At 43.9% G+C, this 27,028-nt stretch overlaps 1 protein-coding gene across 1 annotated transcript; it reads left to right on the top strand.

The window, feature by feature from the left end:
- LOC126278751 (facilitated trehalose transporter Tret1-like) lies at nucleotides 1-26,662 on the top strand. The gene is made up of 4 exons (XM_049979028.1): nucleotides 1-242; nucleotides 5,394-5,673; nucleotides 15,723-16,034; nucleotides 26,159-26,662. The coding sequence occupies exons 1-4, from the start codon at nucleotides 1-3 to the stop codon at nucleotides 26,660-26,662; spliced, it is 1,338 nt and encodes a 445-aa protein (XP_049834985.1).
- The last annotated feature ends 366 nt before the right edge of the window (nucleotides 26,663-27,028 follow it).

Raw genomic sequence — 27,028 nt, 5'->3', positions numbered from 1 at the left:
ATGGCGCTGCCGCAGCTGCTGTCGGCAGAGAGCGGCCTGGCAGACCAGCCGCTGACGGTGGAGCAGGGCTCCTGGCTGGTGGCTCTGATGGCGGTCGCCAGCTGCGCCTTCGTGCCCGTGTTCGCCGCTCTCGGCGGCCATGTAGGCCGAAAGATGCTCGGCTACCTGACCATAACACCTGCACTTGTCTCGTGGATCATCCTGATGTTCTCCACCTCTGTCGGTGCCCTCTACGTGGCCAGGTAAGGACCATTCTCGACTTACAAATGTTCAGTGATATGATGACACTGTAATTCTGTCAGAGACAGCAAAGGACTTGGAAGAGCAGTTGAACAGAATGGACAGTATCTTGAAAGGAGGATGTAAGATGAACTTCAACAAAAGCTAAACGAGGATAGTGGAATGTAGATGAATTAAGTCGGGTAATACTGAGGGAATTAGATTAGGAAATGAGACAAAGTAGTAAAGGAGTTTTGCTATTTGGGGAGCACAATAACTGATGATGGTCGAGTAGAGAGGGTATAAAATGTAGACCGGCAATGGCAAGAAAGCCGTTTCTGAAGGACAGAAATTTGTTAACATGGAGTATAGATTTAAGTGTCAGGAAGTCGTTTCTGAAAGTATTTGTGTGGAGTGTAGCCATGTATGGAAGTGAAATATGGACGATAAACAGTTTGGACAAGCAGAGAATAGAAGCTTTCGAAATGTGGTGCTACAGAAGAATGCTGAAGATTAGATGGGTAGATCACATAACTAATGAGTGGATATTGAATAGAATTGAGGAGAAGAGGAGTTAGTGGCACAACGTGACCAGAAGAAGGGATCGGTTGGTAGGACATGTTCTGAGCCATCAAGGGATCACCAATTTACTATTGGAGGGGAGCGTGCAGGGTAAAAACCGTATTGGGAGACCAAGAGATGAATACACTAAGCAGATTCAGAAGGATGTAGGTTGCAGTAAGTACTGGGAGACGAAGCAGCTTGTACAGGATAGAGTAGCATGGAGAGCTGTGTCAAACCAGTCTCAGGACTGAAGACGACGACAACAACAACAACAACAACAACAACAACAACAGTGATACGATTTCATTTCCAGATCTAATAACTGATATCAATAATGCATACAACGCTCCATTTATAGGCATCCGCGGAGGTAAAATTAGTCTTAGGTAAATCTATAGCAAACGTTACGTCTCCTCGAAGTTCCGGAGTAAAGTTGAAAACAGACTCGAGAATTTGTATAGGGACATAATCAGAACCGCCAAGATCTTGTGGTAAAATAAATTTTTATGGACTACTTGTTCCGATCATCTGATAATTTTCAGCTACCATAAAATTATTTACAATAGCATTTACGGCAACAAAATAATGGACAGAAGAGTAAAAAAAGAAATGGAAGCTCTAACAATGGAAATTCAAGATTGGAGTATTAAAAATATTATGGAAAGGATAGATTGGTTCAAAATGGTTCAAATGGCTCTAAGGACTATGGGACGTAACGTCTGTAGTCATCAGTCCCCTAGACTTAGAGCTGCTTAAACCTAACTAACCTAAGAACATCACACACATCCATGCCCATGGCAGGATTCGAACCGTAGATTGGTATTCACTGCATTCACACACACACACACACAACGAAACGACTGTTACACATGGAGCATTCGGCCAAAGCCTTCTTCAGACGCAAAAAGAAACACACACACACACACACACACACACACACACACACACACACACACACACACACACAAATTCACACAAGCAAGCACACATTATGCACACATTGCCGTTATCTCCGGCCACCGTGGCTAGAGCAGCGGGGAGATTGCGGTCATGTGAGGTGTGCTTGCTTGTGTGAATTTGTGTGTGTGTTTCTTTTCTTTCTGAAGAAGGCTACGTCCCAAAGATCAATGTGTACCAGTCTTCTCTTTGTGTCTGTCTACAACTCGACGTGTCATTTTTACTGTGAATATCAATCTACCCTTTTCATAACACACTGAGTGGCTGAGCGGTTCTAGGCGCTTCAGCCCGGAACCGTCCGACTGCTACGGTCGCAGGTTCGAATCCTGTCTCGGGCATGGATGTGTGTGATGTCCTTAGGTTAGTTAGGTTTTAGTAGTTCTAAGTTCTAGGGGACTGATGACCTCAGATGTTAAGTCCCATAGTGCTCAGAGCCATTTTGAACCATATCACACTGAGGTTAGAAAAGTAATAGGATAGCGATATGCACTTACACGGCGAACACAAAGAACAAAAGTACAATGCACTGGCGGTGGTGTTATTTGTACTGAAGTAATTGTGGCCACACGACGGCAATTAACAGACTATGAACACGGAATTAAAGTTCTAGCTAGAGCCATGGAACACTCCATTTCGGAACTCTTAGGGAATTCAATATTTCGAGATCCAAAGTGTCAAGAGTGTGCCTACAATATCACAGTTCAGGCATTACCTCTCACTAAGCACAAAGCAATGCCTGACTGCTTTCCATTACCGACCGAGACCAGTGACATTTCCATAGAGTTGTCAGTGCTAACCGACAAGCAACACTGCCTGAAGTAACCACAGGAATCAATGTGGAACGTACGATGAACGTACTCGTTCGGACAGTGTGGCGAAATTTGGCGCTAATGGGACATGCAGCAGACGACTGACACAAGGGCCTTTGCTAACAGTACGACATCGCCTGCAGCGCCTTTCCTGGTCTCGTGACCATATCGGTCGACTGGAAAACCGTGCTCTAGTCAGATGCACCTCATTTCAGTAGGTAAGAGCTGATGATTCATGTGTGGCGCAGATCCTCGGAAGCCATGGACCCAAGTTGTCAAAAAGGCACTGTGCAAGCTCGTCATGACTCCATAATGGTGTGGGCTGTGTTTACATTCAATGGATTGGGTCCTCTGGTGCAACTTAACTGATCATTTACTGGAAATCGTTATGTTCGGCTACTTCCCAAATAAGGATGTCATGACACCGTGACACCTCTTCGCGACTGGTTTGAGGAGCATTCTGGATAGTTCAAGTGAATGATTTGCTCATCCAGATCGTCCGACATGAAGCCCATCGAACATTTCTGGAACATAATCAAGATGTCAGTTCACGGAAAATATCATGCACCAACACTTTCGAAATTCTGGGCTTCTATAAAGGCAGTATGGCTCATTGTTTCTGCAGGGGACTTCCAACGACTTGTTGATTCCACGCCACTTCGAACTGTTGCACAATGTTGGGCATATGGAGATCCAACAATATATAAGGAGGTATTTCACCAATTTTGTCACATCAGTGTATTGTTAAAATTGAGGATCTACTCAGTGAAGGGCAGTTCATGGAATATTTACAGAAGATCTAGACATGATCATAGAATTTATTGACCTAGAAAAAGCAATCAACTATATAAAACGGTGCAAAATGTTCAGAATTCTGAAAAAAGGGTGTAAGCTGTAGCCAAATATGGATAATATACAACATCTACGAAAACCAAAAAGGAACAAGACTAAGGGACGAACGAAGGTCTCAGATTGAAAAGAACATGAATCAGGGACGCAATATTTCCCCCCTACTATTCAATCTATACATAGAAAAAACAATGATGGAAATAAAATAAATGTTCAACAGTGGGATTAAAATAGAAGGTGAAAGGATGACAATACAAACATTCGTTGATGATATTGATACCATGAGCGAAAATAAAGAATAATTAAAGGAACTGTTGAATGGAATGAACAGTCTAATGAGAACAGAATACGGATTGAGAATAATCGGAATAATACAAAAGTAATGAGCAGTAGCAGGATGACACTAGCGAGACACTTAATATAAAAATTGGCAATCACGAAGTAGACTACATTATGAAGTTCTCCCATCATGGAAGTAAAATAACCCATGATGGATGAAGCAAGGAGGACATAAAAATCAGGCGAGCACTGGCATTCCTGGCCATGAGAAGCCTACTCAGTGGATTAATAACAAATGAGAAGGTCCTCTGAAAATTCGGCGAGGAGAGAAACATTTGGAAAAACATTGACAAGAAATAGGAACACGACTATGGATGGATGTTAAGGCGTCATGATTTACATGGTGCTCGAGGACGCCGAAGAGGCTAAAACCTGCAAGTGTAGACAGAGATCGGAATACAACCAACAAATAACCAAAGTGCTACTCGGAGATGAAGGGGTTATTGCAAGACAGGAATACGTGCAACTGTATGAAATGAGTCCATTAACAGCCCTACTGTTTGGTCACTACAGCATGTAATCAACAATGAGTGTCTTCAGATTGATATGGTGTAACTGAATAAACTTGTGGTTCTTGGCCAAATGGGGGGCATGATCGACAATATGGGCTATGATATCTGCTGGATGTAATTAATATCTCCCACGTTTTTATTTGGTCGCTTTCTTGTGTGCCTGTTGGTTGCCCAGTACAAATTTTGCGACTTATTTTAAAATAACTTTGCAATGAGCTAGCAACTTGAAATTTTAGATATAAGTCAGAGCTGGATGACTATGCAGTATTAACTCACTTTCTTGCCAGTCTGTTCAGCAAGGAAATAGGTGGGGTGAAAGAGTTTGCCAACAACTGGCATCTAGGCTGCCCTGCACAACTGCTGTGTTGTGTGGGTAGTATCAGAACGCATTCTAAGGGGTATATGTGCGGATGGGCCCAGCTGAGCAGAGAGAGGGGCAGGAGGAGATGGATAGTGAGATGGAGAGGATGATATGGTCAGAAAATGAGAGGAAGAGATGAACATATATGGGAGAAAGATATGTATGGAAAGAGGATGGAAGGAGAAGGACATGGGAAGGGAAAGTAGATAGAGAAAGGGGAGGAGAAGATGGACAGAGAGAGTGGGAGAGGAGATGGCCAGAGAGTGGGTGAGAAGAGGTGGATAGAGAGTCAAGGGGAGAGCAATTAGCTAGAGAGAGGGAAAAGGGGAAATGAATAAAATGGAATGGGTGTTATGGTCAGAGAGAGGAGGCAGAGATGGACAGCGAGTGGGGGAGATAATAGTAAAGACATGAACTATACATGCATCGGTTAGTAAGTAATGGAATAGCAAGGAGGGAAAGCATTCATTTATCATTTATCAATTATGCATTGTATCTGTACCACGTTTATCATTCTAAATCTTACAATTGTTTTCATAGCTATTAAAATTCACAATGACAAAGGACTACCTACATAGGAAGAGGCAATGACTTATAGGAATAGGATTCTGTATGATGTTAGAAGAAATTATTTTATTCCTTTCTGTCCTATTTAAAAATGTTATATATAAAAAAAATTAGTTTTATTTAAATAAAGAAAATTTAGTATATGTAAATCGTACCTAGCTGTTTCTCCTCAGTCTGGCGCTCAAGGGAATGTCACGACTCTACTTGGATTTGCAGAGTGCTCGTCGGCGTGCAGTCGGCTGGCACCATGGTGATGGCGACGCTGTACGTCAGCGAGACGACGACGGACAAAGTGCGCGGGTCCCTCGGCTCCCTGCTGCCGCTGTTCTGCAACTGTGGCTCGCTGTGCGCGTTCCTTGTGGGCGCCTACCAGCCTTACGACATCGTCCTGTACCTGAACCTCGCTCCGGTCGTCACTTTCGTCTTCTGTTTCGCGTTCATGCCCGAGACACCGCACAGACTGATGCACGTTCGCCGACATCACCAGGCCAGAAAGGTAACAAGTGTAAGGACTGGGGCGCGAGGATCTGAGGGCGCGCTTTGACTGCAGGCGTATACCAGCAATATAACCAAAGACTTTATACAGGGTGTTTCAAAAATGACCGGTAAATTTGAAACGGCAATACAAAGTAAACAAGCAGCGACAGAAATACACCGTTTGTTGCAATATGCTTGGGACAACAGTACATTTTCAGGCAGACAAACTTTCGAAATTACAGTAGTTACAATTGTCAACAACAGATGGCACTGCGGTCTGGAAAACTCTATAGTACGATATTTTCCACATATCCACCATGCGTAGCAATAATATGGAGTAGTCTCTGAATGAAATTACCCGAAACCTTTGACAACGTGTCTGGCGGAATGGTTTCACATGCAGATGAGATGTACTGCTTCAGCTATTCAATTGTTTCTGGATTCTGGAGGTACATCTGGTCTTTCAAGTGTCCCCACAGAAAGAAGTCACAGGGGTTCATGTCTGGCGAATAGGGAGGCCAATCCACGCCGCCTCCTGTATGTTTCGGATAGCCCAAAGCAATCACACGATCATCGAAATATTCATTTAGGAAATTAAAGACGTCGGCCATGCGATGTGGCTGGGCACCATCTTGCATAAACCACGAGGTGTTCGCAGTGTCGCCTAAGGAGGTTTGTACCGCCACAAATTCACGAAGAATGTCCAGATAGCGTGATGCAGTAATCGTTTCGGATCTGAAAAATGGGCCAATGATTCCTTTGGAAGAAATGGCGGCCCAGACCAGTACTTTTTGAGGATACAGGGACGATGGGACTGCAACATGGGGCTTTTCGGTTCCCCATATGCGCCAGTTCTGTTTATTGATGAGCCGTCCAGGTAAAAATAAGCTTCGTGAGTAAACCAAATGCTGCCCACATGCATATCGCCGTCATTAATCCTACGCACTATATCGTTAGCGAATGTCGTGCAGCAATGGTAGCGGCGCTAAAGGGTTGCCACGTTTGATTTTTGTATGGATAGAGGTGTAAACTCTGGCGCATGAGACGATACGTGGACGTTGGCGTCATTTGGACCGCAGCTGCAACACGGCGAACAGAAACCAGAGGCCACTGTTGGATCACCTGCTGCACTAGCTGCGCATTGCCCTCTGTGGGTGCCGAACGCGGTCGCCCTACCTTTCCAGCACGTTCATCCGTCACGTTCCCACTCCGTTGAAATTTTTCAAACAGATCCTTTATTGTATCGCTTTTCGGTCCTTTGGTTACATTAAACCTCCGTTGAAAACTTCGTCTTGTTGCAACAACACTGTGTTCTAGGCGGTGGAATTCCAACACCAGAAAAATCCTCTGTTCTAAGGAATAAACCATGTTGTCCACAGCGCACTTGCACGTTGTGAACAGCACACGCTTACAGCAGAAAGACGACGTACAGAATGGCGCACCCACAGACTGCGTTGTCTTCTATATCTTTCACATCACTTGCAGCGCCATCTGTTGTTGAAAATTGTAACTACGGTAATTTCGAAAGTTTGTCCGCCTGAAAATGTACTGTTGTCCCAAGCTTATTGCAACAAACGGTGTATTTCTATCGCTGCTCGTTTAGTTTTTATTGCCGTTTCAAATATACCGGTCATTTTTGAAACACCCTGTATTTACGAGGTGCTAATTACAATTTTACGGCAGTATTTGTAGATTCAGGGACAGATTGTGACGGTAGCAAGGGTAAAATACAGGAAGTCTAAGTTATGCACAAGTTGTACAGAAACCTGTCAGCAGTTATAAGAGACGTAGTGCACAAAAAGGGAAGCTGTGCTTGAAAATGGAGTGCGTCACTTGTAGCTCTCGCTGTTATTATTCAATGTGTACATTAAGCAATCAGTAGAGGAAACCAGGGAAACCATGCGTGGCAATTACATAAGAAACAGAAACGCAAATGGTGCCATTATTTGATTGCTAACCAATACTTCACTTGCTGAACGTGTCTCAGAATGCTCTGTATGCTGGACAAGTAATTTATAAACTTAAGCCGCATGGGATTAGCCTAGCGGTCTAAGGCGCTGCATTCACGGACTGTGCGGCTGGTCCCGGCGGATGTTCGAGTCCTCCCTCGGGCATGGGTGTGTGTGTGTGTGTGTGTGTGTTTGTGTGTGTGTGTGTGTGTGTGTGTGTGTGTGTGTGTGTGTGTGTCCTACGATAAGTGTGGAAGCTTAGGGACTGATGATGGCTTGGTTCAAATGGCTCGGAGCACTATGCTTCTTAACGTCTGAGGTCATCAGTCACCTAGAACTTAGAACTAATTAAACCTAACTAACCTAAGGACATCACACACATCCATGCCCGACGCAGGATTCGAACCTGCGACAGTAGCGGTCGCTCGGCTCCAGACTGTAGTGCCTACAACCGCACGATCATTGCGGCCGGCAGGGACTGATGACCTTAGCATTTAAGTCCCATAAGATTTCACACACATTTAACATTTCATAAATTTAAGTGTTAAGAAGTATTTTCTGAAGGTGTTTGTGTGGAGAATATCCTTGTACAGAAGCGAAAAGTGACCCAAAAGCAGTTCGCACAGTAAGAGAATAGTAGCTTTTCAGATATGGTGCTACAGAACAACGTGGAAAATTAGAAAGGTAGCTAAGTGATGGGTAGCCAACAACTAATGATCAGACACTTAATGAACTGCAGTTAAATCAAATTAGTGGCACAAGTTGATTAAAAGATGTGAGGAAGCAAAATTATGCTTATCATAGACGGAGCACACACGCAGAATGTGTGAAGGGTGGGAAAGGAAATCAGCCGTACCCTTTTAAGGGAACCGTCCCGTCATTTGCTTGGAGCGATATAGGGAAATGACAGAAACCTAAATCTGGATGACTGGACTTGGATATAAACTGTCACCCTCCCGAATGCGAGACTAGTGTGATAACTTCTGCGCCCCCTCGCCCACCGGCTAATAGATGAGATTGGTTGATAGGTCACATTCTGAGGCACCAAGGAATGATCAGTTTGGGAAAGGCAGGAGGTGTGTGTGTGTGTGTGTGTGTGTGTGTGTGTGTGTGTGTGTGTGTGCGCGCGAGCGCGCGCGCGCGTGTGATGGGCGGAGGGGGGAGAGGGGATACAACTGTAGAGGGAGTCCAATGGTTGGTTGAATACAATAAATGGATGTAGGTTGCAGTAGTTACGCAGAGATTGAAAGCCTTGCATAGGGTAGACTGTCTCCGAGAGCTGCACCAGTCAGTCTTCGGAATGAAGACTACCGCTCGCAGCTAACTGTTTTGCAAGGACGTTTGTCACGCATACATTTATCGGAAAAGCTAAAGGAAGTGTTGTTCAACCAAGACAAGGGTTCCTATCCTCGATCTAAGGGAAGTGTAGTTTACCTAAGAAGGAAATTGCTTAGAAAACCTCGATCGCCCAGTCCTTCTGCTCGACGATTGTACTACGACACACACACACACAATATGCTGCAAATAAGTACACGCCTCATTCACTAGCGGAAGAACGATGCATTAATATGTACGCCCCATATAACAGGCACTACAGAAAAGTTCAATAAATTAGGGCCTTTTTTCTTCGCCTCACCGGCAGTCGCATAAAGAAACTGGATAGAATAATAACAGAAGCACAAATTTTCCAGTAAATACGGGTCGGCAGACGAAACATTTTTATGTGAATGTGTCTTTGCGATCCGACACTGACTTCACTACGAAATATTTTCTTAGTTAGTAGAAATGCATTTCAAACGTACACTTGTCAGTTAATGACCATTCTTATCCATCAGAGATCATTGGAACAGCGGAAAGTTCCATGGGACTGGAAAAAGGTCCACGTCATAGCAATCTAGAAAAGGGGTAGAAGATCAGATGCACATAATTACCGGCCAATTTCACTGACATCGATTTGTTGAACAATCATGGAGCATATTTTGTGTTTAGACATAATGACCTTTCTAGATTCTGAGAAGCTCATCTGCAGAAACCAGCATGGTTTTAGGAAACAGCGGTTATGCGAGACACAGCTGGCCCTCTTTGTGCATGGTATACAACAGGCTCTAGATACCGGCTTCCAGGTTGATGCCAATTTCTCGACTTTCGAAAGGCGTTCGATTCAGTTCCGCACTGTCGCTTGCTCCAAAAAGTGCGCGCTTACGGCCTATCCGATGACATATGCGGTTGGATAGATAGTTTTCTAACAGACAGGGAACAGTATGTCGTACAGAACGGGGTGACATCAACAGAAACAAGAGTAACTTCAGGTGTGCCACAGGGCAGTGTAATAGGTCAGCTGCTTTTTACGATTTACATAAACGATCTGGTTGATGGTACTGACAGCGGCTTAGACTGTTTGCCGATGATGCTGTAGTCTACAGGAAAGTAGTATCACACGAAAATTGTGAACAAATCAATGAGGATTTACAGAAAATAAATGTGTGGTGTAATGACTCGCAGTTATCTCTCTATATTAATAAGTGTAACCTACTGCGTATGACAAGGCGAAAATCCTCATTAATGTACGAGTAGAAATTAAATGCCCAGACTTTGGAAGCGGTAACATCTGTCAAGCATCTGATCGTGACTATTCGAAATGACCTCATATGGAATGATCAGATTACACAAGTAACGGGCAAGGCGAACTCTAGATTACATTTCCTTAAGATTCTTCCAATGAATCTGAGTCTGGCATCTGCTTTAACGATGATTAATTTTTTTTGGTCATTCCATTTTAAACCACTCCTAATGTCTACTCGCAGATAATTTTTGGAATTAACTGCTTCCAGTTGCTGACCTGCTATAGTGTAGCTAAATGATAAATGATCTTTCTTTCTACGTATTCGCAGCACATTATACTTGACTTTTTGGTCGAACTTCAATAATTTCAGAGCAAACTTTGCTGCTACACGTTTCATGCGCCAACCATCCGGGAAAAACCCTTGACAGGAGCCAGAGAGTATGTCTACATTATCAGCAACCCCTGTGATGGTGATTCGGCGATTTTCCAGAGAAACTTTCTTTACTTCCTCCATACTGCCATCAGCAGTTGATGTGCTAAGCCATCCAGGGAGATTGTCCGCTCCAGCGTGTTCTCGAGCCTCTCTCAAACCGTAAACTCTTGTGTTAGTCATAGTAGTAAACGCCGAAACCACAGTCAACATTTCGAATGGTGTGCTGCACTTTATCAAGTAAGATTTAATGCAAATTCTTTGATCAGCTTTTTCGAAGTTAAAACTTCACCGAATACTTGAAAACAAGTATAACCTATTGGTGACTGTCAACAATAAACTAAATATAGAAAAGCTACAAATGAAAAAATCCATCAGGTACTGAGCCGTGCTCCGGCTCGCGTTTGTGCCCTTCACAGTTTGGCGTCGTGTATTCGGATTGTGACCTCTCGTTTTCTTAGTCTGTTCACTGAAACCCCTACGTTTGCTCGCCTTGTCCGTCCGTCAGTGGCAGCAGCAGCAGCACTTATCGATAGCAAGTACTGCGGTACTATCTTTGGAGCGACCTCGAGTATTTCTGGGTCGTCGTGTGTCAAGGAGTTCGCTTAGGACGAAGGAGCAGTGAGGTCTGCACAGCGCCAGTACTCGCCGGGACTGCTGGCGTTACATGCTCTGACCCATGGAAGGATGTGGTCGCGAGAGTGCACGACCACGTCACGGTCCGGATTCAGTGAGTTTAAGTTGAATGGATCGTTATATTTGTGTGTGTGTGAGTGTGTGTGTGTGTGAGTGTGTGTGTGTGTGTGTGTGTGTGTGTGTGTGTGTGTGTGTGTAAGTGACCTCCTGGAAATAAGCTCTCAGTCGACGATTCACTTTCCCTTGCCTGACTTGAACGGGGACGACGGTTGGTTGGTCGTTCGGTAGGTCGGTCGTCTCATCGGACGACGTGTATTTGGTGTTCCAACCGCTTCTGGGCCCCTCTGTGTTTGTGTCGACTTGCGGTTCGCGCTTGTTGTTCCACGCCGGCCGGAGTGACCGAGCGGTTCTAGGCGCTACAGTCTGAAACCGCGCGACCGCTACCGTCGCAGGTTCCAATCCTACGTCGGGCATGGATATGTGTGATGTCCTTAGGTTAGTTAGGTTTAAGTAGCTCTACGTTCTAGGGTACTGATGACCTCAGATGTTAAGTCCCATAGTGCTCACAGCCATTGGAACCTTTCAATTTTTTAGAAATGATTGTTTAAAAGAAATTTCTTATGCGACTGACGGGACAGTTGCCTTGAAAGGGTACGGCTGATTTCCTTTCGCACCCTTGAAACATACTGCGTGTGTGCTGCGATAACCTCGATGTCGAAGGGATGTTAAACCCTAATTTTGCTTCCTTTTTTGTGATTTAGGCCTTCAGCCGTTAATTGTTCTGATGTACTACTTGTGGCCTTCAGCCGACAATTTTGAATTCCCTCTCTTAATAAGGACTTCCCTCCTCCCTCCCCCCCCCTCCCCCCCCCCCCCCCTCGCATGAACCATGGACCTTGCCGTTGGTGGGGAGGCTTGCTTGCCTCAGCGATACATATGGCCGTACCGTAGGTGCAACCACAACGGAGGGGTATCTGTTGAGTGGCCAGACAAACGAGTGGTTCCTGAAGAGGGCAGCAGCCTTTTCACTAGTTGCAGGGGCAACAGTCTGGACGATTGACTGATCTGGCCTTGTAACATTAACCAAAACGGCCTTGCTGTGCTGGCACTGCGAACGGCTGAAAGCAAGGGGAAACTACAGTCGTAATTTTTCCCGAGGGCATGCAGCTTTACTGTATGATTAAATTATGATGACGTCCTCTTGGGTAAAATATTCCGGAGGTAAAATAGTCCCCCATTCGGATCTCCGGGCGGGGACTACTCAAGAGGATGTCGTTATCAGGAGAAAGAAAACTGGCGTTCTACGGATCGGAGCGTGGAATGTCAGATCCCTTAATCGGGCAGGTAGGTTATAAAATTTAAAAAGGTAAATGGATAGGTTAAAGTTAGATATAGTGGGAATTAGTGAAGTTCGGTGGCAGGAGGAACAAGACTTTTGGTCAAGTGAATACAGGGTTATAAATACAAAATCAAATAGCGGTAATGCAGGAGTATGTTTAATAATAAATAAAAAAATAGGAGAGCGGGTAAGCTACTACAAACAGCATAGTGAACTCATTATTGTGGCCAAGATAGATACGAAGACCACACCTACTACAGTAGTACAAGTTTATATGCCAACTAGCTCTGCAGATGATGAAGAAATTGATGAAATGTATGATGAGATAAAAGAAATTATTCAGGTGGTGAAGGGAGACGAAAATTTAATAGTCATGGGTAACTGGAATTCGTCAGTAGGAAAAGGGAGTGAAGGAAACGTGGGGGGAAGAAATGAAAGAGGAAGCCGTCTTGTAGAATTCTGCACAGAGCATAACTTAATCATAGCTAATACTTGGTTCAAGAATCATAAAAGAAGGTTGTATACATGGAAGAATCCTGGAGATACTAAAAGGTATCTGATATATAATGGTAAGACAGAAGTTTAGGAATCAGGTTTTAAATTGTAAGATATTTCCAGGGGCAGATGTGGACTCTAACCACAATCTATTGGTTATGAACTGTAGATTAAAACCGAAGAAACTACAAAAAGGTGCTAATTTAAGGAGGTGAGACATGGATAAACTGAAAGAACCAGAGGTTGTAGAGAGCTTCAGGGAGAGCATAAGATAACAACTGACAGGAATGGGGGAAAGAAACACAGTAGAAGAAGAATGGGTAGCTCTGAGGGGTGAAGTAGTGAAGGCAGCAGAGGTTCAAGTAGGTAAAAAGACGAGGGCTAATAGCAATCCTTGGGTAACAGAAGAAATATTGAATTTAATTGATGAAAGGAAAAAAAATAAAAATGCAGTAAATGAAGCAGGCAAAAAGGAATACAAACTTCTCAAAAATGAGATCGACAGGAAATGCAAAATGGCTAAGCAGGGATGGCTAGAGGACAAATATAAGGATGTAGAGGCTTATCTCACTAGGGGTAAGATAGATACTGCCTACAGGAAAATTAAAGAGACCTTTGGAGAAAAGAGAACCACTTGTATCAATATCAAGAGCTCAGATGGAAGCCCATTTGTAAGCAAAGAAGTGAAGGAGGTAAGGTGGAAGGAGTATATAGAGGGTTTATACAAGGGCGATGTACTTGAGGACAATATTATGGAAATGGAAGAGGATAAAGATAAGACGAAATGGAAGATATGATACGGCGTGAAATGTGTGACAGAGCACTGAATGACCTGAGTCGAAACAAGGCCCCGGAAGTAGACAACATTCCATTGGAACTACTGACGGCCTTGGGAGAGCCAGTCATGACAAAACTCTACCATCTGGTGATCAAGATGTACGAGACAGGCGAAATACCCTCAGACTTCAAGAAGAATATAATAATTTCAATCCCAAAGAAAGCAGGTGTTGGCAGATGTGAAAATTACCGAACAATCAGTTTAATAAGCTAAAGCTGCAAAATACTAACACGAATTCTTTACAGACAAATGGAAAAACTGGTAGAAGCGGACCTCGGGGAAGATCAGTTTGGATTCCGCAGAAATGTTGGAACCCGTGAGGCAATACTAACCTTACCACTTATCTTAGAAGAAAGATTAAGAAAAGGCAAACCGACGTTTCTAGCATTTGTAGACTAAGAGAAAGCTTTTGACAATGTTGACTGGAATACTCTCTTTCAAATTCTAAAGGTGGCAGGGGTAAAATACAGGGAGAGTAAGGCTATTTACAATTTCTACAGAAACCAGATGGCAGTTATAAGAGTTCAGGGGCATGAAAGGGAAGCAGTGGTTGGGAATGGAGTGAGACAGGGTTGTAGCCTCTCCCAGATGTTATTCAATCTGTATATTGAGCAAGCAGTAAAAGAAACAAATGAAAAATTCGGAGTAGGTATTAAAATTCATGGAGAAGAAGTAAAAACGTTGAGGTTCGCCGATGACATTGTAATTCTGTCAGAGACGGCAAAGGACTTGTAAGAGCAGTTGAACGGAATGGACAGTGTCTTGAAAGGAGGGTATAAGATGAAAATCAACAAAAGCAAAACGAGAATAATCGGATGTAGTTGAATGAAGTCGGGTGATGCTGAGGAAATAGATTGGGAAATGAGACACTTGAAGTAGTTAACGAATTTTGCTATTTGGGGAGCAAAGTAACTGATGATGATCGAAGTAGAGATGATATAAAATGTAGACTGGCAATGGCAAGGAAAGCCTTTCTGAAGAAGAGAAATTTGTTAACATCGAGTATAGATCTAAGTGTCATTAAGTCGTTTCTGAAAGTATTTGTATGCAGTGTTGCCTTGTATCGAAGTGAAACATGGACGATAAATAGTTTGGACAAGAAGAGAATAGAAGCTTTCGAAATGTGGTGCTACAGAAGAATACTGAAGATTAGATGGGTAGATCACATAACTAATGAGGAGGTATTGAGTAGAATTGGGTAGAAGAGGAGTTTGTGGCACAACTTGACAAAAAGAAGGGACCGGTTGGTAGGACATGTATGGAGGCAACAAGGGATCACAAATTTAGCATTGGAGGGCAGCGTGGAGGGTACAAATCGTAGAGGGGGACCAAGAGATGAATACACTAAGCGGATTCAGAAGGATGTAGATTGCAGTAAGTACTGGGAGATGAAGAAGCTTGCACAGGATAGAGTAGCATGGAGAGCTGCATCAAACCAGTCTCAGGACTGAAGACCACAACAGTAACAAATAAGGACTTCAGCCGTCCGTGTAGCTTGTGTTGCAGTCATTTTAAAAAACATTCAAAAAATTATTTCCTTAAATGAAGTGTGTGTGTTTACTGTTCAACCAACGGTAACTTATTAGGCCCCATCCACACCTTTTCCTGCTTTCCGTAAGTCCCACGTCTCAGGTACGTGTGTACCTAACATTGAGAATCAGGTTTACAATACCGGCGAAAGAAAAAAGTTCCCATTATTATTCCATCTGACCTTGTACGTTTACTTTGCTATATGTCTTAGAAATACATTGTGGAGTCATACAGGTACCAGCGGCACGAGGGCTTTTACGTAGCTCCACGTGCCACGGGTGTGCGCAGGCGCTGAGGTGGCTGCGCCGTGGGATCTCCGAGTGGCAGGTGGATCGCGAGGTGGAGCGAATACAGGCGTCTCTGGGCAGAGACACGACCGAGGCGGGCGGCGGCGGCGACGGCGACGGCAGAGCTGTCTCGCTTGCTGAGCTGCTGCGCTGCCGGGCCAGCCTGCTGGGCTTCGCCATAGTCCTGGTGGCCGGCGCCAACGCCCAGCTGTGCGGCTCCTTCGCTGTCCTCAACTACGCCGTCCTCATCTTCGACGAGGCTGGGGGGTCAGTATCTCCAGAGGTGGCCACCATCGTCCTGGGTGCGCTGCAGGTACGATCGCCGACCTTCGCTAGCGTCCTATCTGTGCGATGTAGTCTGTCTGTCCCTGTCTTTCATCATATCATCGGAAACAGTGTCCGAACTTTCGTTTTTTCTAAGAACAGGTAATCTCACAATGGAGATTTCATCTGAAAGGAATCTGCCACTTCCTTGGAGGTAAATATGCAAAAACACAATATCACGAGTTTGGTTGTATGGAAGAGTATTCGGCCTTGGCTCTTGTAGGGAATCCCACAGAGGAGACTTCACCTAAAATGAACTCTTCTGCCATTCCCTCGGAGATAAATACGCTAAAATACAATAGACCAGTTTGAGTGTCTGGAAGAGTATTTGGTCTTGGCTCTTAAAACGACTCTTAGCTGCTACAGTATTCCTATCGATAACTTGCATGTCACCTCTTATTGGACACTATTTTTTAAAATTCTTCTTCATCATTACTTTCTTGCATTTTTCATAATGACTCAAATACATTTTCAGATTTTTCAGATCTACCACCCTACTGGCCATTAAAATTGCTATACCAAGAAGAAATGCAGATGATAAACAGGTATTCCTTCGACAAATATATTATACTAGAACTGACAGGTGATTACATTTTCACGCAGTTTGGGTGCATAGATCCTGAGAAATCAGTACCCAGAACGACCACCTCTGGCCCAAATAACGGCCTTGATACGCCTGCGCATTGAGTCAATCAGAGCTTGGATGGCGTGTACAGGTACAGCTGCCCATGCAGCTTCAACACGATACCACAGTTCATCAAGAGTAGTGACTGTCGTATTGTGACGTGCCAGTTGCTCGGCCACCATTGACCAGACATTTTTAATTGGTGACAGATCGCTGGCCGGGGTGGCCAAGCGGTTCTAGGTTCTGCAATCTGGAACTGCGAGACCGCTACGGTCGCAGGTTCCAATCGTGCCTCGGGCATGGGTGTGTGTGATGTCGTTAGGTTAGTTAGGTTTAAGTAGTTCTAAGTTCTAGGGGATTGATGACCTCAGAAGTTAAGTCCCATTGTGCTCAGAGCCATTTGAACCATTTTTGGTGAGAGATCAGGAGAATGTGCTAGCCAGGGCAGCAGTCGAACATATTCTGTATCCAGAAAGGCTCGTACAGGACCTGCAGCATGCGGTCGCGCATTATCCTGCTGAAATGTAGGGTTTCGCAGGGATCGAATGAAGGGTAGAGCAACGGGTCGCAACACATCTGAAATGTAACGTCCACTTTTCAAAGTGCCGTCAGTGCGAACAAGAGGTGACCGATACGTGTAACCAATGGCACCCCATACCATCACGCCGAGTGATACGCCAGTATGGCGATGACGAATACACGCTTCCAATGTGCGTTCACCGCGATGTCGCCAAACACGGATACCACCATCATGATTCTGTAAACAAAACCTCGATTCATCCGAAAAAAATTACGTTTTGCCATTCGTGCACCCAGGTTCGTCGTTGAGTACACCATCGCAGGCGCTCCTGCCTATGATGCAATGGTAACCGCAGCTATGGTCTCCCCAGTTGATAGTCTATACTGCTGCAAACGTCGTCGAACTGTTCGTGCAGATGGTTGTTGTTTTGCAAACGTCCCCATCTGTTCACTCAGGGATCGAGACGTGACTGCACGATCCGTTACAGCCATATGGATAAGATGCCTTTCATCTCGGCTGCTAGTGATACGAGGCCGTTGGGATTAAGCACGGCGTTCCGTATTACCCTCCTGAACCCACCGATTCCATATTCTGTCAGCACGTTGTAGGTGTCGCCACGGCGCCAACCTTGTGTGAATGCTCTGAAAAGGTAATCATTTGCATATCACAGCATCTTCTTCCTGTCGGTTAAATTTCGCGTCTGGTGCACGTCGTCTTCATGGTGTAGCAATTTTAATGGCCAGTACTGTATTTGGTCTTAAGCCGACTCCTAGCTGCTACAGTATTCCTATCGACGACTTGCAAGTTACCTCTTATTGGATAGAAATCATTTTTTAAAATTCTTCTCCATCATTCCTTTCTTGCATTTTTCCACAATGATGAGTGAAATACATTTTCAGATATTTCAGATCTACAAGATTCCATAACCAACACAAATTTTTTGAATAATGACAGTCGTGTGCACTATCATCGATTCGATTAAAACATGTTATTGTTTTGTGATCGTCATAATTGCCCTGCTGTTCACGAAATAACTCACAGAGAAAGTACGAAAGCACTGACCATTATTCATTTGAATACCAATCCTCACATATTTTCATTTCAATAACATTATTCTACTGTCACAGTAGGCACTTGTGGGAACAATCCTGCACCCTGGAGTCCAAAACCCTTTGGGCAGAGAATCTTAATTACTACACACCTGGCCTGAGGCTGCCTTCTGGACATTCGACAACTGCAATGTCCTCAACATAAAATACTGGTCCTCGAAAGGCGGATATTCATAGATCGCATCTCGACAACTGAAATTTGGAACTCCAATACAGCAACATCACAGACACTGGGAAGGGCAACCATATGGCGAAGTAAAGCATTTACATTAATGCATAATGTTGTTTTCCTTGCCGACTACGGACGTACGTATGATCAACTGGAATTGACACGTCTATTTACCAATTTTCGCTCTGATGACGGAGAAGAAGCGTGGTAGCATGGACTCGGCGAGACCCCGGTCCGCCGGCCTCGGTGGCCGTGCGGTTCTGGCGCTGCAGTCTGGAACCGCGGGGCAGCTACGGTCGCAGGTTCGAATCCTGCCTCGGGCATGGGTGTGTGTGATGTCCTTAGGTTAGTTAGGTTTAAGTAGTTCTAAGTTCTAGGGGACTTATGACGTAAGATGTTGAGTCCCATAGTGCACAGAGCCATTTTTAGACCCTGGTCCATGACTACTCAACCACTGACACCGTTCAAGGATACTGGTCGGAGCTAGGTCCAAGACACACACGTTCGATAGCGTCCCAGTTCAGCTCAGTACGTTTGAGGACAGCTGAGCTGTTGAGCCATACACGTACACTAAGGCGTTGCTGTGTACTTCACTATCCTGACACAAAGGGGAAGCGACAGGGTGGTGCATTCTCTTGTTGAAGGCCCATTGGGATTCTATACGCACATAAGTGATGCGTGTTATCGGGGAGTGTGTTCCTCGACCGTTTTACAGAGGGTGATGAGAGAATACGTATCATTATTTACATTTGATCCAATTAGAGCACCACTCAGACGAAAATAACGAAAGTTTTGTATGGCTGGTGTCCTGTTAGCAAGCTCTTTGTCCCCCCTCATGTGGCTTTACCCACTCGTACTACGTCACTGTAATGTACCAGTACGTTAACGTGACTTATAAGCCTATGCGACATTTTTATATTCTTCAGGTTTGCAATGTCAGCGCTCCTACGCTTATGCTAACTTCCGCGCTCTCTGACCTGCGTCTCTTACAGGTGAAGTTGGTGTGTATATCGCTAGCACAGTGATTACGGATTTTTAGACTCTTCGATGATTACTACTGCCGAGTAATGGTGTGTTATTTAGTGCATCGTACTTTTGTCTCCTGTAATAACATATTTTTGCTCACAGCATTTGACTCGGGCGGCTACGGTTTTCCGGCAAATAATAATACACCAGTCACACGATAAGACACGAAAATCCCAATGTCTGCACGACCTCGGAGAAGCAGTGTCCCACATGTAGGTAGCCCACAATATGGTCACAGGCAAATGGGTCTTGCTCACTTTGTATTCTGCTGTTGTGCAGATGCCCAGTATAAGACTTGTGTCATCTGGGTCACGTGACACGTCGAACTATCCCATTCATCGTCACACTGCTTCTCCAATATAGCTGTCATTTCTAAAGCATTTGTTCGTAAGTGTATATTAACATACTAACAGTAAATAAGGGAGGAGTCATACTGGAAAGACCGTTAAAAAGCTACAGAGGTGGCATAAGAAGAAAAACGAGAAGGACTCGCAGGATTCTAATATTCCCTAACGTATTCGGCTAGGAAGTCAGTCTGTAACACGGCCAATGCTATATTTCCTATAACAGCTGAAATACCAAGGTAATTCTGGATACTACGTTAGTCACTGTAGTTCTGTTTCCAAAACCCACACGTACAATCGAAATTCGCCACCAAAGTAGTAGAGTCCTTTTTTATCATGTCGCTGTAGTATGCATTGCTCTTATTCCTTGGCGACACAACAGAAATAAAAGAGGTACGATGTGAAACGTCCCCTTAGAACAATTTATACAAGACTGTGCTTAAAGCTGACACACAATATTTTTAGCGCAACGCAATCTGACTTCCAAAAATCCCTACGAAAGCATGGCCCTGACTAACATTAACCTATACGTTTCACAAATCACTCACCTCACAAAAATCTTCGTTACTCAAGCTACTGCAATACAGCGAGAACCACTACTGCCAGCTAAATAAAAGATTCAAGCTACTGAAGGCACTAACTACTGATAGGCATAGTTAGCAAATGAAACATTTTAATACAGAACAAACAATGTATTTACCTTAATAGTCATAACATATATATATCAGTCCGTGACACCAATTCTTACAGATGGTATGTCTGTTCGTCCATCTTTATTAACGTTCGACATATTCGCGATGTCTAGTTTGGAATTACGATCAACATTACGAACAACAAGAAGTTTAAATTTGTATCGCCACGTGTATATACTGGAAATCATACAGCGACACATCACAAGTGACAATGGAGTTGTCACTTGCTATTCACGGGATGCCATAACAAATGAATCTAATTGGTGCAGCCCTCTCTGCTACTTAGTGAAGTACGTGTCGCTCGTAGTAAAACAATAACATGGTGTATCACCAACATAGGCCCTATAGCCAAGATAATGAATGTTGCCTGTTATAACTAGAGGGTACCTCTTACACTCGCACTCAATGCCATGTCCTAATAGAGAGCGCGACAAGACAGACAGATACTTTAGGACTAGCTAATACACAAAAACAGTTTTATCAAGCTGCCTATCAGTATACTAGTTGATTATAAAATTAGAGCGATTCCTGTGTCTGAGGCTGAGACCATTTGACTCTGCAACCGAATGGATGTAAATCTGACGTAGTAACTATAGGTAACTGAAGAAGGAAAATAGAGGAATAAAAATACGGGATGTTCTCTGCGAGAACGGGATTAGGACCATCCTAAAACAGGATGCACTGTTGCCAGATTTCTGATGACATCATAAATGATGTACTGTTACCATATTTCTCCCCTACTCCTCTCCCACACCTCTCATTTCACAGGCCATTTGCCGAATACATAAATTGGCGGGAGATACAAATTATGGCAGTAAATTGAAAAAGTAAAGAAATGCAATTTTGCTAAGCGTAATACGACAGGAAATTCAAAAATCCTCAAAGGTAAGAGAAATTAGGGCTTGTACGGAAGCATATAGTCGTTTCCCCCTCACTGAAGTATCGTAACTTCATGTTTGATGCTCCAAAAGTCAGTCTAGAGCACTTGCAGTGATATGATAGCTTGTTAATGTATATTACAATAAAATTCTAGGGAAGGAAGACGAGAAAATGACGAATTGTGGTAGCCTCTAGAAGGGTTTTACTTCTACTGCCATCTCAATGTAATGTGAAGGACGGCATCTGAGCTAAGTGACTATCTGATAACGGCGCTGAACACAGGCAGCGTAGAAAAAGCATGTATGTTGCTGTAACACTTGATGCAGTATCAGCAAGTGTCTCTAGCAGATTTATCTCCTATTTGCCCTAGTTCGGTACCTGTTCGGTCTGGTATTATTGCTTATTAACACAACCATAATGACAACAGATGCACTGACGTCTATGGAAACACATCTGTGTCTAAAAGGTAGTCAGAAATTACACTCCAGAGAAGAGATTTTCTTCATATCATTTCTTACTTTACCAAACCAAGATATCTGCGTAATTTTCAGCTTCCTAGTTGCGATGAGTTTGAGTCTGTGAGTGACGGAAATTGTGAGATTCTGTCAGCACTATGTGCATACTTGTCTAGTCACCTGATTGACAGTTACTGCAAAATATCAGGATGAAAAAGTGTTCAGTTCTTGTTCGAGACGTTAGTATAAAATCTGCATCATACTTTTAATACCCCAAACGCTGTTGCCCCTGTGTACATTGCGTTGGGCAGTGAGACGCACCTTGATAACACCTGCTTTTGAGAGGTTTCTACATAAAGCTGTACCATACCGCTGCAATTAGAAAAACTATACAATTACCATTTTGTACGCACTATACTGCGTACATCTCTATCGTTTTGAGAAGATGTAGTCATTCTTACAGGTAATATCTTTCCGACATCCTTGTCCTTCGTAAGAACTAAGTCGTCATTCTTTGAGGCAACCCCATTTAAGTTTCCCAAGCATTTGTCTTAGACTTTTATACGAAAGTTTGTGTCGATCTGTTAAGGTCCTAGTGGCATTTATCTGAATTTCATATCTGTCCTCATGCCTCCTTGATAACGCAGTAGGGTCCATTTGATAGTATTTCCCTGCCTACTTGTACGACGTTCATCACTAATGTTGGAATTAGTTACCATGACGTTCGTTCTCTTCGTTATAACAATTTTAAATACGGTTAAAGTTAGTATCTTACACTATATATAGAGGAAATTTTTGTCCTCAGGTTTCCACAATTCCTTACGATTCTCCATTAATGTTTCTTTCCTATACGCAAAGGCGTCATTGCCAAACAGTTCCATAGCACAACTGGTCCTATCTGCTAAATCGTTTATGCATATTGAGATAAATGTGCAGCGTAAAGGACTGTGCTCTACTAGTTAAATATTCCTCCACGTGACACCTGAAATGTTACCATTAGCATAGTTTTAGAAAGCCTCAAACTCATTACGTATGCTCCACGCAAAAGGACAATAGCACTTTGGTGTTCACATCATAATTTTTTTGGCCTGATCTAAGGCTTAAAAACCAAAAATTCCTGTCTACTGACATGTATGGCAACCGCTAACATTCCTATAATGGTGGCATATGTCAACAGTTACGTGCTAACGAGTCACCACGTCATTAATGAGACGAACGACGTTTTCATCCACATGGAACATAGCTTTGCCTACCAATATTAGGTATCACTGATTGCTCGTTGTTCTGACCTAGCAGTCCCAATGACCTTGAATAATTCCACTTTCGACGAACCTCGGAAATATTCCAAAGACTGACTACAGTCGAATACATTTTACTGTCTCACAACTTAGCAGACTAGTGAAATTTCTCAAAGTTTGTATGCACAGCCATTTCACTGCTCACCTCTCGACGCTGACTGTCAATCATTTCCTGCGCAAGCACACTTGTTGAAGAGCCACATCTGTATTTGTAAGAAATTAGTCGGAAGTCATTTATAAACATCCAATGTCTACATCATGGCCATAGAGATCGTTTGAGACATGCCAGTCGCATTGAAGACTGTATAAATCGGAAGTGAACTCTTTGAAGGAACCACATCGACACAGCCACCAAATTCGTTTGAGAGGGACTCAGCTGGGCCGCTACTGGACGTCAGTTCTATGCCGCATTTAATAAAAACTGTGTAAATATGTGATGCTACATGTCTGGAAACCAGGAATAATCCACTCGTTGTGATATGTGTCCAGAATTGCTAACAAACTTTAGCTTGCACAACGTCCTTCATGTTATATTTTAATGACAGCAGATGTAAAAACTCAAGCTTGGATTATCACATTTTGTCAGTATTCCGTCTCATTTTCCTAATACTTTCATTGTAATAGACATTAATAAGTGATCATTTCACTGCAAGTGCTATAGAACGACACATTAACGAGGCGCAAACGACAGTATGGTTCTGTACAGGCACTAATTTCTCTTGCCTTTGAGGTCCTTACAGAAGGTGTACGTCAGTGGCATTAAATCGTTCTGCAGTCTGTCGCAAATGTCGAGTCTCAATATTTATACCGTTGGACTCCTCAAATGCTACATTTAGAAACCCTTTGGAAAATTCCGATGTCCCATGTACAACATAAAACATTGAATGAAGCAAGAGCCCTCAGACGTAAAGGTTATGTGACATGGTAGTTATCAGGTGTCATTTGTAGCGATTAAAACCGAAACATTAACTGAATTTGGTTCTTTGATGTAGATGTTCAACGGTTGGCGAGAAGGCTTAACACAAAATATGGTGATTTACGTACAAAACTAATGATCTGGTCACAACATCCGTTTTAGATGGTTTCAGCACAAAACTGACCGATTGCGACGCGAAATACAAATTCACTGATTTCGACTCAAAATTGACTATTTGATTAAGTTCCCTCTTGGGTCTGCCAAATGAAGAAACGGCTGGCCGCTGTGACAGAGCGGTTCTATTATTAAGTGGCAGACCTGTCTCGTGAACTTTGAAGATGAACTGAGGCTTACCACAAACTCCAGTCTATTCAGACAAATTCCGGTACACATCGAAATCAGCAGTTTCAGCCCGCATATTCATCTCCTTCGATGCAGCTTTTGACAAGTCTTATGGTTTTCTGAGTGATAAATCACTATGCCCCTTCATAAATCCAGTAAACCAGTCATTATCTGCAATCATGTGTTCCACGCCTCAGGGATGCTTAATGTTATTCGTCGTTGCACACGTGAATGCTGCTCTTCGAATTTGTTCAGGAGTGCAGCCAAACCCCTTGCAGCGAAGTCTTTCAACCTAGAAATTAAATCATCCTCTTCTTCTAGGCTGAACACCGTCGGATGACCAGCTGGTCTATGAGGTTCCTTTTCCGCCAGTGCCGAATCACGTTTTGAAATAGGTACCGCTCTTTAAGTGTCGAATAAGGAATTTTGGACAACGCAGCAGCTCCTTTCATACTCACCTCTCCAAATGGTTCAAATGGCTCTGAGCACTATGGGACTTAACATCTGAGGCCATCAGACCCATGGAACTTAGAACTACTTAAACCTAAGGACATCACACACATCCAGGCCCGAGGCAAGGTTTGAACGTGCGACCGTAGCAGTCGCGCGATTCCGGACTCAAGCGCCTAGAACCGCTCGGCCACCACGCCGGCCTCACGTCTCCGTGCTATAGCACTTGTTACTGCGTATTTCATCTCTTCCTCGGACATTAAACGCTTGACTTTTTCCTTTTGTGTGTACGGACCATCTGAAAGGCAACCAAGAAAATATGTTTTCTAGAATATCGCGTTACACATCGATTAAACTAATAATTTGATTGAGAGGAAATAGCCCAAAGGCGCAGTCATTTCGAAAGACACACCAAATCCCCCAAAAATGTTTGTTGACACACTGCATAACCTATATTCTTACACAAGTAATGTAAAGATAGATTTTATTCGTTAACTTCGGCAGTAATCCATCACAATGCCCTTACCTCTAAAGTTTGTTCTTCTGTCCTGTCAGTACTGTAACAGTAAATGGCCTTACAACAAGTACATGCGGTGACACAAAGATACTGGCGCACACTGCAGGCAAAACGACCTTGACTATGTGTGGAACTAGCCCATTGTTCCAACATTTCCTATCAGGCGCATTAGCCCCGTGAGCGGAATAACCCAGCTACACGCTACAGAAAGTACAGCACGTAATCGAACAAGTTAACTTTTGTATGTGTTATACCTCAATATTTCACAGTCAGCAAGTGCAAAATATCAAGAATGATATTTTCACTCTGCAGCGGAGTGTGGGCTGATATGAAACTACCTGGCAGATTAAAACTACGTGCCGCACCGAGACTCGAATTCGGGACCTTTGCCTTTCGCGGGCAAGTGCTCTACCATCTGAGCTATCCAAGCACGACTGACGCCCCGCTATCACGGCTTCACTTCTGCCAGTACCTCGTCTCCTAACTTGCAAACTATACAGAAGCTCTCCTGCAAATCTTGCAGAACTAGGTTTGCAGGAGAGCTTCTGTAAAGTCTGGAAGGTAGGAGACGAGATACTGGCAGAAGTGAAGCTGTAAGGACGGGGCGTGAGTCGTGCTCGGGTAGCTCAGATGGTAGAGCACGTGCCCGCGAAAGGCAAATGTCCCGAGTTCGAGTCCGGCACACAGTTTTAACCTGCCAGGAAGTTTCAGTGCAAAATATGTTTCTCTGTCGTCATCTGAAGTATTAATTCGTTTCTTTCGATGTCACAGGTTGTTGGCGGTCTGGTGTCTACAGTATTGATAGAACGGATTGGTCGACGGCCCCTGCTGTTCCTCGCGAACGGGGCCGTCGGTACTTCGGTTGCGCTTTTGGGTGTCTACCTGTACCTAAAGCAGCAGACGCAGGTAGATGTGACGTCCGTTGGATGGCTACCAGTCACTTGCCTGTCTATATATGTGCTGATGCACGCTGTCGGACTGAGCCCACTGGCGTACGTCGTGGTCTCTGAGACGGTGGCTCCAAGGATCAGAGGCTTGGCTGCCATAATCACGTACTCGACGAGCAGTGGCACCGCAGCCATCATGAGCAAACTGTACCCAGCCATGTCGCAGTCCATGGGAGCCTACGGCACCTTCTGGTTCTTCGCCGCTGTCTGCCTGGCCTGCTCCCTCATCGGGAGGTGCTTGCTGCCGGAAACCAAGGGACGACCTCTCGAGGACATCCTCAAGGAACTCAACGGCGGAAAGGATGTCCGCGCCAGCAGCTCCCAATGAAGCTCTTCACATAGGTCACGGTTGTTTCTGAAATTTTTCATTCGTAGTATTTATTGTGTGTGTGGTTTGGGGATCTTATAGGCGCCCAACGGCGAGGTTATCAGCGCCCTAACAATGATTAAAATAAATGAATGTGGATAAGAAGGAAAACTGTCGTACGCGCATGCACACGAAGTGACCAAACGATTACTCTATCTCACAGGCACACTCACTTGCACTAAAACCGATGAGGAGGCCAAATAGATAATAAAGATATTAAAACAAAGGGAAAACAAAACACAGAAAAGCTAAAACAATAGCACAGGGAAATGTAACTGGCTGACCACTTACAAAAACTTGGGTGAGCCATCCAGCCGTAGTATTTAC

The sequence above is a fragment of the Schistocerca gregaria genome, chromosome 6 (assembly GCF_023897955.1).
Source record: "Schistocerca gregaria isolate iqSchGreg1 chromosome 6, iqSchGreg1.2, whole genome shotgun sequence".
NCBI lineage: Eukaryota > Metazoa > Arthropoda > Insecta > Orthoptera > Acrididae > Schistocerca > Schistocerca gregaria.
The sequence above is the reverse complement of the archived record's forward strand: the minus strand, read 5'-3'. Positions and strand labels throughout refer to the sequence as shown.